The 12686-nt window shown below is 37.5% G+C and overlaps 3 protein-coding genes across 3 annotated transcripts in view; all 3 read right to left on the bottom strand.

The window, feature by feature from the left end:
* The window catches only part of svilc (supervillin c), a 31941-nt gene extending 30602 nt beyond the window's left edge, over window positions 1-1339 (bottom strand). The window contains exon 1 of the mRNA XM_084407448.1: window positions 1266-1339. The gene's annotated coding sequence lies outside the window, so the exon portion shown is untranslated. The remainder of the gene's footprint in view (window positions 1-1265) is intronic.
* A 960-nt stretch (window positions 1340-2299) lies between these two features.
* cdk21 (cyclin-dependent kinase 21) lies at window positions 2300-6206 on the bottom strand. The gene is made up of 8 exons (XM_084433239.1): window positions 6172-6206; window positions 5382-5650; window positions 5153-5285; window positions 4553-4720; window positions 4362-4471; window positions 3496-3546; window positions 3279-3411; window positions 2300-3170 (listed from the first exon to the last, which is right to left on the bottom strand). Exons 2-8 carry the CDS (start codon window positions 5615-5617, stop codon window positions 3078-3080), a joined length of 924 nt encoding a protein of 307 aa, XP_084289365.1. The 5' UTR covers window positions 5618-5650; window positions 6172-6206; the 3' UTR covers window positions 2300-3077.
* Window positions 6207-6856: 650 nt separating this feature from the next.
* retsat.2 (retinol saturase, tandem duplicate 2) lies at window positions 6857-12304 on the bottom strand (the record flags this gene model as incomplete). Its single annotated transcript, XM_084431758.1, has 9 exons — window positions 6857-7522; window positions 8423-8582; window positions 8664-8830; window positions 9064-9173; window positions 9295-9433; window positions 11306-11425; window positions 11641-11838; window positions 11952-12153; window positions 12299-12304. 9 exons carry the CDS (start codon window positions 12302-12304, stop codon window positions 7374-7376), a joined length of 1251 nt encoding a protein of 416 aa, XP_084287884.1. The 3' UTR covers window positions 6857-7373.
* Window positions 12305-12686: the final 382 nt, after the last annotated feature.

Raw genomic sequence — 12686 nt, 5'->3', positions numbered from 1 at the left:
TGCATTTCCTGCATGAAACAATGGTTTTAGGAGCAAACAATGGCAAAATGAGTATATTATATGTGTATTCCTGAAAATTTTTGTTACAAAAATTAATATTTGGAATAAAATAAATGCAATTAATAATGTGGTGAATTAATAAATTTCTTGGAATTAATAAATGTGATGTCAACATTTCCTTTGGTGAGGCACTGCCTACCCTGCCTACCCTGACCGCACGTCCCTGTTGTACTCACATAACCCACGGGTCACACAAGCTAGACAAGTCATAACCCTCACATACACACACACTCACTCATAATCTCAAGGCAGAGCACAAGGAAGAATTTCCAAGACGCAATTAATGTCCATTTTCTTTTCCCATTATAATCATCATCCTTCATTATCCGCAACTTCAATAATAACCTGTAACACTTTACCTAAAGCCTGTACATGTATTGCAGATATTCAAAAGATTGCATAAGACACATTATAATGCAATGCATTTTTATAAATAGCCTAACTGCAAACACTGTAATAACCACATAATGTTGCTGAATGCTGATGATACGCTATAATTAAAGGTATAAATAATAAAAATATTAAAATGTACTGTACTACTGTAAACTATGTCTTTGGATACATTTATTCACAAGAATAAACAACTTGTCTGATTAGCATTATGTATAACATTATATACATAAAGCATTATGGCATTATGAAAGCAGAATACATTATGTATAAGCATTTTAAAACGTCAAATGTGGTACCATTTACTGCTCATCATAAAAGCTCTGATAAGAAAATGCAGGTGACCACAATATGAAAATAATGTGCCACATGGACAACTGATTTTGCTATATCAACAAATGGCAAAGTCATTTGAATTTGCAGTAGCGTAGCCTACATGTATAGTTCGTGCTATTAGAAACTTGTGAGTTATTTAATTTGAGGTGTACAGGTGCGTTTGCTGCGCTGAAAATAGGTGCAAGCACGGTTGCAGATATAGGATAGTGGAGCAGATATCACATTTCACTCACTTTATACAGTATAGATCCACACAATGAAAGCTCATTTGGACTGCTGCAAGCAAAACCCAGCGCGCCAGCTCATTACAGAAGACACTTTTACAATGTTTAGCATTAACTGCCAAAACAACGTTGCTTTTAAGTACTTTACGATATGAACTGAAAAGTTCGTTTAGTTTCACAACGAGGAAAATCTGACTGTTGTTATTCTTAAAACTCGTGATAAATGTAACGGCAGAAATGAATGACGGTACTTACTCGATCTGTGGATGGATCAGCTGTGCGTTTGGATCAACACTGACAGCTCCACACAGACACACACACACTGCCCTAATGGCCAATGAGAGAGTGTGAAATGCCTTTTAGGGTGTGAGTGGGGGGGGGTGGGGGGGGGGGTGCGGCGGGGCTGGGTTAGGAAGAGAGAGAGAGAGAGAGAGAGAGAGAGAGAGAGAGATAAAAATACTCCCATGACTAGGGGGTAACATTCCATTGCAAGGGGGCACAGCTAATTTTATTAAAAAAAGCTACTTGGTCTAACTCATTTTTAAACTCATTGCTAATTTATTTTAAAGTATTACAAAAACACTTTTAAGAATTAAACGGTCCACATATGCGCGCGGGTCGCCCCCTCATGGGCGTCGTAATGTTTACATCATGCAATCGACGGAGAAAAATAGTAATGCTGTGGATCTGTTTAGAATGAGACAGAAAAAAAGGAACAAAAACAAAACACCTTTTGTTAGCAAACAAACTTCAAGATCCAGGCCAACAGGTGTCATAAGTGCAAACCCAGTAGTAGGCCAACGGGAGCCACCTAAACATGAAAAAATGTTGCACTTATAATTTTGTTCAAGGAAAAATATTCATAGACATGCTGATCCCTCTGCATTACATTTCTTGGGGATGGCAGATGTCATTCTATGGGACGGACAGACTATAAAAAAATAGGAAGTTCCAATGATCCAGTCATTAGCAAACAATGACATTGTGGCATGACTGCCTCCCAGTGGCCACCATTCATAGCTGTAGGCATCTTAGCTCTACTTTGCAGGGTTGGAGTACGGAATACATATATTTGCGCGACTTTATTTGCACACGTGACCTTGAAGGAATCCAAAAGTAATCAGATTACATTACTTTCATATTGTGGTGCTCAGATTACATTACTGAATACTTTTTATGAAGTGATTTGTAACTGTAAGGGAATACATGTTAAAAGTAACCCTCTCAAACTCTGAATATTTGCATAAGATATTCTTGACTGCTGATAGAGAAAAAAGGTGGCAAACAATGATGAAATTGCTGTTTTATTACTGAAGTGTCAGTATAAAGAAAATGGTAAAATGTGCATTCAATTACATATTTAATTGCTTTGTATTCATAATAAAATCATACCTAAGCTTAAATATCGCTCTCAGCACCTTCAACAACAAACAGGCACTGCTGGCTCTTGTTTGTGTTTACCTCAAATTCATCATGAACAAAAAACACAAAACTTCAAACAATTTGCTTAGAACCTAAAACATTGTATGCCTTTAAAATGAAGGCACATTACTATGAAAAAAAAAAAAGTCAAACACATCTTTAAAGTAGCACATTGAAACAATCTGGAAACATCAAACTTACCTGTTAAACAACAAATTGTGCTGCAACATACACAAAATTTCATTATTAGAGAGTTGTCACAAGTGAAAAGGACAAATTCTCATTCCTCACCTCCGTAAACACGTGAACAAGGTGGTGATGTATATATATATTAAAAAAAAAAGAAAAATCAGGGCTCATGAGAGCTCCAAAAATAGCTGAATGTTTCATAAGGGCATTTGTTTCTTTTTAAACATCATCATTACAGAGTATCAGTAACATATTCCATTTCCACCAAGAAGTTTTCATTTGAGAAATATAAATAAAAAATCAAATCAAATAAAAAAAAGTGATCCAATGGTTAAGGTGTTTCACTTTACTCCATTATTTAAAAATCAATCTAATCGCTCTTGTGGCAGAATAATTCTTGGTGCAGCTCAGACTGGATGGGAGGAGCCAGGATAATTATGTGACTCCGCCCATCTGTCACTCATCTTCACTGTTGCGGTTAGCCAGGAAAGGATGAGCCAAAGCTCTGCAGGCAGAAATGCGATGAGCTGGATTGAAAGCCAAAAATTGCTGCGTGGAGAGGGAAGTTTCAGACAAGAAAACAGTTATTTAAACGTGTATTTTGAGTACCGGACACTACAATCTCTCTCCATATAGCAATCAATTAGTAGCGCTTACAGACAACAGGTCATTCTCCTCAGGGGCTAGGCTGGGCAGCAGTTGTGTTGTTGGCTTTGTCTCAACCCAGGCAGGAGTGTAGCAGACAGGGCTTTCTATGGGCCAGTCCTCCTCACCCGGCAAACCAATTACCCTGTGAGAGAGGGAACATACAATTATCACACAAGTGTGTAGTTCTTGGCTGCAATTGCAAAAGTATTATTATTTTTTTACTCACTCAAAGATTTTCTGCAGCTGCTGAATTTCTGTGAATCCACAAAACAACGGCCTGCAGAAAAGTTGAGAAAGTTAAACCATCTCACAAATCTCAGAAATTGGCAAGCTGTTGGCAAGCAAATTCATCTGTCACATGGTTACAGATTTATATTAGGCCTTATATTAGTGATTATTTGACATAAGCATGACTGCATAAGGAAAAATAAAATATGACCTTGTAGCATGGCCACACATGTTATTTAAAGGTTTATTTTGGGCACAAAAAAATACTACATTAAATACAGGTTCACAAGGTGTGCTGAATTATTGGGTAGAGAGGCTGTGAAACCATCACAAAATAAACACTGTAAAGTTATCAACTATAAGGAAATAAAACCTGTTGACCTGTTGATGCAGTTCATGGTAATATTAATACTTGACATTTTTGGTAACACTTTAGTTTAGGGTCCAATTCTCACTATGTTAACTAGTTGCTTATTAGCAAGCATGCTATTAGGATATTAGCTGTTTATTAGTACTTATAAAGCACATATTAATGCCTTATTCTGCATGACCATATTCTACATTCCTAATCCTACCCAATACCTAAACTTAACAAGTACCTCACTAACTATTAATAAGCAGTAATTAGGAGTTTACTGAGGCAAAATACATAGTTAATAGTTAGTTAATAGTGAGAATTAGACCCTAAACTAAAGTGTGACCTAATTTTTATTCAGGATTCTTTGATAAATAATACTTTTCTAGTATCACTTTTGATCAATTTAATGTATCCTCGCTGAATAAAAGCATAAAAACTGACCTCAAACTTGAATGGTAGTGACGTCCATTGTAAAAGAATATCTCTCTGAACTGTTTTGCTCTCACCTTAACAGAAAGAGCTCTGCAAAGATGCAGCCGGCACTCCACATATCCACTGAACACATGTAACTGGACTGCAACAGGACCTCTGGAGCCCTGTACCACAGAGTAGCAACCTGCACAAAAACGCACAATTACAAATCACCTGCCAGAGCTCCCGACCACTCCACATATTACTGCGAATGTGAGGTCCATACACATGGGGTGAGGGCGATATGGCATGTGTATATCCTGGCTAAACCAAAGTCTGCGATCTTGACCACCCCTCGACTGCTCACAAGCACATTGTCTGGCTTCAGGTCCCGGTGAATGACGGTGTTGGTATGGAGGAAGTCAACTCCGCTGAGCAACTGACGCATCACATCCTACATAAAGAGAGAGAAAAAAACATGGCGTGTCCAATTTTGGGGCTTCGAAACCTAAGGTACCGTTCACTCCCATTATAAAGCTTGGAAGAGCCAGGATATTTTTTACTATAACTCTGATTGTGGCTGAAAGAAGAAAGTCACGTACACCTAGGATGGCTTGAGGGTGAGTAAATCATGGGCTAATTTTCATTTTTGGGTGGCTCTAATCTCTATGTCCGATAATATGCTAGTGCATTAGGGCATGTTGTATGTTCATTGAACTGTATCTTTTTTTCTGGGCATTGATGGCTGAAGTGTTCAATAACTCTTTTATAGCTATACAAAAACTGATGTTCACAAAGAAACATTCTCTGAGAAAATATTGACTGCAGTACTATTACTAATTTATTCAAAATTGTCACTGCAAAATGAGAGGAGCAAAGTTCAAACCTTAATTTTGTCCCTGGCCAGACCTTTTGCTGATGTTTTGCTGAGAAATGTGGTCAGATCTTGATCGATATATTCAAACACCAACATCAGGTCAAACTTATGGTTCTGCCATCCAGCTGAAACATTCAGCAACCTAAAGAGAGAGAGGTCACAGTGCTCAAACTGAAAACTCACTATACTTCTCAAACCTTCTTTGGTAGGCTATTTGACCGACCGTTTCCATACTCACTTGACTATGTTGGGGTGGTTGAAGTGCTCTATTTTTCGCAGAAGAGCCACTTCTCGAATGACGAACTGAGGGATGCCACACTCTGGGTCCTCGGGGAGGTTCAGTCTCTTCACCGCTATGAGACGCTGCTGGTCGCGCCTCTCTCTGGCTTTGTACACTTTCCCGTAGGAGCCCTGGCCGATTTCTGCCAGGAATTCATAATCTGATTCTGAGCTCTCCCAACAAATGTCATCCATGTTTGGATCAGAGCAATCTGTCAATCCGTGTTACTGCAATTACAAAAGGCATTAAGTCATTAAGAAACTCGGACCGAGCTTTGTTAGGACTTTCCATTTTACATGGTGTTCAAGCGATTCAAATTATGTTAACCTGTTAGTTAACCGTTTAAAATTAAATTAATAAACCGAATAAACAATAATTAGATAAACAGGCCTATGATAATCTTTATGAATATAATTGATTGAATTCCGGGGGAAAAAAATATAGAGGACGACATTCCACTGGCATTGAATTTGTTTGTAAAATTAAATAAGTGAGATTAAAATAAATTAGATTCGACTTGACTTATTATTGGTATTTGTATATATTTGGACTTTTCCAGTTTCCACGATCGTGTCGAATGACCCAAATCAATGCCATCAGCGGTGACGCGATCTGATTTTCTCTTTAACATCGTGATAAAATTGTTTATTGAAAATTATATCTTGTTTACCGCGGTAAGCGTGCACGTTGTGTTGTTTGTTCATTGAAAACTGTACATAAAACGTTATAATTTACGTTACTGACTTACCTTTTCAGTCAATGGCATCCAAAGCCTTTAGCAGGAGAATTAATCTACTATTTTTGATCACTGACACTGATCAATAACGTTACGTGTTGTTGTTTGCCATGATTTTAATAAAACCTCGCGACCTGCAGGGGTGTGAGATTTATATCTGGACCACCAGCCAATGAACAGCTGTAGATTTCTGATGGATTTTCCCCATCGTAGTTTTTAAACTATTTAAGAAAACCTATTTTCTCAGGTGAAAAGAGATATACACTTATGCACTGAATGTCGATAAAAATATACTGTAGGCTATAAATATAAATAAAAAAACCCTGCATATTTAATACCTTTACTTATTACCATGCAACTGACATGCTTTAGACACAGACTTTAGGCTTGTTAAAGATTATCTCTTTTTTTTTTTTTTTTTTTTGCAGGGTCCTGATGATTAATCCGATGATACATCAAATTCAGAAAAAATGCATTTATCAATATCTGCCATTTTGAGACTTGCAGCCACACTGCCCCCTTGATGTAAAACCACATCCATTCCACCGCGATTTGTTGTTCAAATCAACATATTTATTCCGGATGCACAAGCATCCGTTGTATATTAATTAGCACATTTATAGGCAGATTTATACAATTCTGGAATATCACTGGTAAAAAAATTACACAGGTAAATGTGCACATTCCATCATATATATCCTTTGTACAGACCTAGAGTCCTAGATCCACAATCATTAATTCAATCTAAGTGCAACTAAGACTTAAGTTTACAGTTAGTTACAAAAACCCAAATTACACAGTGCAAAGTATCTGTCTTCTGCTTTACACACACACAAAAAGGTTAATGGGTTTAGTAAAATTTCATTATAACAGCAGCACTGTTTTTACAAAACCCTTGATTAAGTGCATTATTTCACAAGTTACAGTAAAACCATTTGACTGAATCTGACTTGTTTCCCTTTAAAAGTAGATTTGAAATTATAGCCGTGTTTTAAACCAGTAAGGCACTTGATTAACTGCATTATTGTTAGGTTGTGCAGTGGTTAATTTTTTAATTATCACACAGATCCTCCCTCTGTTCTTCTCCGGAGCCATATATATATGTGTGTGTGTGTATGTATATGTATATATAGGGAGGTATATATATATCAGATTTACACACACACACACACACACACACAAAAATGATTATGTAGATTATGTGTTACAGACACTTATTCTTTCTTCTTGTTGTTGTTGCAATTCTTGGCTTTTTTGGCGAGACTGATGGCATCCAGATGAAGATTCCGTTTCAGGATGACAGAACCACACGTCAGCGCTCCTGCCAATGCTCCAGCAAAACCACACATCATCATATCCTGACCTGTAAGCGAAGTGCAGATTTGAAAGAGAAAGGGGACAAACCAGAGATCTCAGAACCTTCACTGAAATGCACCTTACGTATTCTTCATTTTAAACAGCAAATACAAAAATGCAAGGCATGGCCCATGTCTCAAATATATATTTCTGGATGGTACACATATGGTTTCCCAAACAAGGGTTCGTGAGTTCATGAAAAGCTAAGCAATATGATTTAGTGATGATTATCAAATAAAAGCCTGTAATTTAATTAAATAACTGTAATGTCTGATGCACTGAGTCTGCGTGTGTCAGAGTGAAAGAAATAATTTAATTCTTATATATTTATAAGAAATTATTATACAAATATAATTCATTATTTTAGTTAGCATTAAAACATACTGCTACTTATGAAAGTTTGTTTCCGCAACAGAATAAAAAAAAACACATAATTGCGAGTTTATATCTCACAAATCTGAGAAAAAGTCAGAATTGCGAGTTATAAACACAATTGCGATAAATAAAGTCAGAATTGCGAGATAAGCACTTGCAATTGTGAGAAAAAAAGTCAGAATTTTGAGTTATATTCACAATCCCGAGAAAAAGTCAGAATTGTGCGTTTTCTATTCTGACTTTTTATCTCAGAATTGTGAGATATAAACTCGGTATTACAAGGAAAAAAGTCTCAATTGTGAGATAAAAAACAAACAAACAATTGCCTTATTTATTTTTTATCACATCATTATCATCAACATCAGAGAATCATGAACGTGACAATTCTTTAATCAATAATTAAAGTATTAACTTAAAATCTCAAGGGGTACTTCAAATAAATATTTCACATCTAAGCGGTTCGGCGAAAAAAAAAAAAAAAGTTTATGAAACCCTGCATTAAGCCAAACAAGGCAGAATCAGACGCACCCACCTGTGAGGAAGAGGTTTTTAACGGGTGTCTGTGGTCTGATGATGGCATTTAGCTCAGGGCTAAAGCGAGGAATTCCGTGATCAGCACCATAGATCTCCCCTTTAGGAGCGCCTATGTAATGCTGATTTGTGATTGGGGTGCCAGCATCCACAAATTCAATCTGCAGATAGAGACAGACAAAAACAGTGCATAATAAAAATGAAATCAAAAAAGACAAAGACTGTGTTTGTAGAGTTCATACCCTGTCCTTGATCTTAGGAAAGATCTCAGTCACTGCTTCTAATATTTTATTGATGAACGCCTGCTTCAGCTCCTTATAATCTGTGCTTCTGTTCTTGATTTTGTCATCTTTCCACTCTTCAAACCATTCATAGTTAGCAAAGCTAACAACAGTCAAGGTGGATTTACCTGTAGGCGAAACATATTTGGATTTTGATGAGGCATCAAGCAGAATTGTCAGTTACTTGATTGGAGAACCTGTAGTAACTGATTTAATTACATCACATTCGTACGCTTGTGTGGTAAAATGTGGACAAGCTCAAAACACTTTGCATCCCATTTACACATTCATGTAGCTCTGTCCACTTGTGATCAGATCAACAAAACTATTAATTCCAGATGTGAACTTTTTTTCTCTCTACCTGGTTTTCTTTCTGGCCAGGTTGGGTCTTTGGCTGAAGGCGAGGCCACAAAAATCATAGGGTTACTTTTAGAAGATTCTTCCCTGTTCCCTTTCATGTAACTCTCCACCCTGGAAGAACAGTAGACATTAGCACATAACGAGAACAGTGCTAATTTTACAGTAGACAATGATTGAGGAATACACAACATTTTTATTGCATTCTTTTTAGGATAGGTAGGTTCACACTCACAGCTCATCCAGATTGTTCTCAGGGAAGATAATGAAATTGTCTGCTTTTAGGTCCAGCTCCTCCTTTGTCCCATCCAAGCCAATAAAAATACTGAGACCCCCATCTCCGTGCTGCACCATACTCAGCTGTTTCTGGATCGCTGCACAGTACCATCACAAAAAGACCACACAGTACGCTCACATTAAAAGGAATACTGTACAAACGTCACAGCAAAGAGGTTTCAACTTTACTGATGTCATAGCATTAGGTCTCATGTTTTAATTTCAAATATATGCCTTATTTTATTTGAAATGTTAGCATTGCTAATAATAATGTTGTTGATGTGTTTTTTTGAGACTGTACTGCAATGCTTAACATTAGCCGCTTTCCGACCGGAGGAACCTTTTCACAGTTCCTAGAACTATTGGCTAAAGTACTCGGATGTCGGCGTGTTCGCACCACAGGAACTAGGAACGATTTTAGTTCTAGGAACTCCATTTGGAGGAACTAATTTAGGTCCTACTTCAGAGTAGGGTCTAAACCAGCACTATAGGAACTACCCGTGACGTTAGTGTATGCTGATTGACCGAACGCACGCGGAGCACCAGCACCCGCCATTTTTAAAACAGCTAGAATGTAAACACACTCCAGAAACTATCTATACAAACATGGAAAACAGTGATAGATGGGTCTCTAAACCTTTATGCTGAAGAGAAAATCCAACGCAACTTTTGAGGGCAAGCCAAACATGAATTGAGCGTCAGCGTCAGTTCTGGCAGGCCAGGTAGTCAAGACGCTGCTAATGCTGTTTGCTAAGAACACTGTCCCGTCAGCTGATCTGCTCCAGCTGAGCTGCATTAGCTTGTTAACTCCCCTCGCTGCTCAATGGCCAAAGCTCAAACAAGGCGCCCTATTTAAAGCACATTCAGTTTGCTCATACATGCTTGCTGCTCGCTTCTGCTGCCCGCCACCTCCCCAGCTCCTCCTTATGCATAACGTGGCATTGCTTTATGTCATGTTGCCTGCTCTGTTCACAGGGGGGATATTTTAGCTCTCACAGTCCTAAACTGTGTGAGCGTTCCCTAATGCTGCTGCTGCTGCTCCCTGAACAGAGCCATACCGCCAAATTTCAATTCAGGAACATCAACTTGTTTGCAATCTATTCAATGAAAATTCTTTATTTTTATTGTCTGTGTGTTCTTGACTTAATGGACCTGACAGAATTATGTTTATCTGCCCAGCTAGCAACACTGGACATCAACCACACGGCGTAGGCTAATAACCTTTTTTTCATATACTGTCTACTTTCTATAACAGTTCTATCTAATAACATATTAAACAGGACAGATCGCTAACTAATAAACACAGAGAATGCGAGCATTGTTTGCCCTTACCCCTCCTACTAGTTCCTATGGCCACTTGGCCAGTGCGAACGCAAACAGCAAAACCGAGTTTGGGGGAGAGTAGTTCTTAGAACTGTTTAGAAGTGGACAGTTCCTATAACTAAGTTCCTGTAACTACTTGGTCGGAAAGCGGCTATTGATGAATCTTTCCCATAAATAAAGCATATGTTTAAAATATGTTAAACAAAATGTATTAATACATTGATTTAATAATAATACAATTCTATATTGCAATACTAACATTTAGGTTACATAAATATGTCCAAGCATTACTGTACAACAAAAACAACAACCACAACATATTATTATTAATTAATAATATATTATTTTATAGATATACCATACTTTATATTTTAAACTTAAAAATGTATGATTGATAATAATAATATAAAAATTTTGTTTTCGTTGTACTGCAATGCTAACATTGATGGATCTTTCACGTAAATAAAATCTAAAGTTGAACAATTTTATACAAAAAAGGTATTGTGATACTGATTGATATATTAATGATGATAATAATAAATAATGATAATAATTATGATAATATTAATAACAATCTACAATGTGCAGTACATCCAGTAGCTCTATGAGAACCTTCATCTTTAATAACAGAATAGACGCTCTCTCACCAGGCATAGTCTGCACATCTTTAGGCAGGAGATGCTGGTATGTATTAAAGATTCCAGCATCTGAAATCACCATGGGAGCGTGTATGTGCACCTCCTCCTGCCCCTTCAGAACACTCACACCTGCAGAAGAAATGCCAACAGAACAATCCAGTCATTAAATCCACAGAAAACTCCTGTAAACATGCATGTCTTGCAAATGTCTCATTTAAATCGAATCAATTGTAAAACGTATAATTCACAGCCAGGGAAATATACAGTACAAAACAATTCTGCAAGAAGCTAAATGCTACTGTATATTCTCATAAAAGAGTTGTGTGGGAAGTGGGACGTGTTACCAATAGCCTCTTTAGCGTCATTGAGGAGTATGCGGTTGACAGGTGCTCTAACAAGCACAGCACCTCCTGCCTTCTCAATGATGGGGATCATGTTGTAGGCGATCTCACTAGCACCACCCTTTGGGTACCAGGCACCATTCATGAAGTGGCACACAAGCAAAGCGTGCATGGAAAAGCTTGCTTCTTTGGGCAATTTACCTGTTTACCAAACACAAAAACCAAAGAAGGTCAGTAGCTGTGAGCTTTATGCACCCAAAACAATACAACAACAAACTGGTATGTTAATTTCCCATCAGGCATGATTTTCTTACCGTAGGTCCCAAAGATGTAGCACATCACAGCTCTCAGGTCCTTATTCTGTGTGAGCTCATTCACCACATCTGTCAGGCTGCGGGACGCATAGCGGAAAAAGACAGAGAGGCGTTTTGCCAGGCCTGTGTACACCAGGAACTTTGCAAGAGGAATTGGGAGGAGCTTCAGCAGACCCAAGAACCATACGCCCCTCCCAACTTTCTGACAGGAGTATTAAAAATCAGGGTTACAAGGGTTCATGAAGTCTAATCAATTTCTAAGTCAAGCCTTTCTAACAAATGACACGTAGGATAGTGCATTAACAATCTGTGATTGTGGGGTAAAGGTCATGCAAACTGATACATACAGTCATAAAGACATTTCTTCTTTAACTCCTAAGGGCATTAAAATACCCTAGATTATTAGAGCACTGAATGGCTTCAACTAAAAGTTTGGGATCAGTAAGACCTTTCTTTCTTTTGTAAAGAAATTAATACTTTTATTCAGCAAGAATGCTTTAAAGTTAAATTGATCAAAACTGACAGTAAAGCATTTATAATGTAACAAAAGATTTCTATTTCAAACAAATGCTTTTCTTTGTAACTTTTATATTACGGTTTACACCAAAATACAAAGCATTGGTTATAATAAGAAATGTTTCTTGAGCACCAAATCAACATATTGAATGATTTCTGATGGATCATGTGACACTGAAGACTGGAGTAATGATGCTGAAAATTCAGCTTTGACATCAC

Source organism: Rutilus rutilus (genome assembly GCF_951802725.1).
Source record: "Rutilus rutilus genome assembly, chromosome: 1".
NCBI lineage: Eukaryota > Metazoa > Chordata > Actinopteri > Cypriniformes > Leuciscidae > Rutilus > Rutilus rutilus.
Note: the sequence above shows the minus strand (reverse complement) of the source record. Positions and strands in the feature narration are given on the sequence as shown.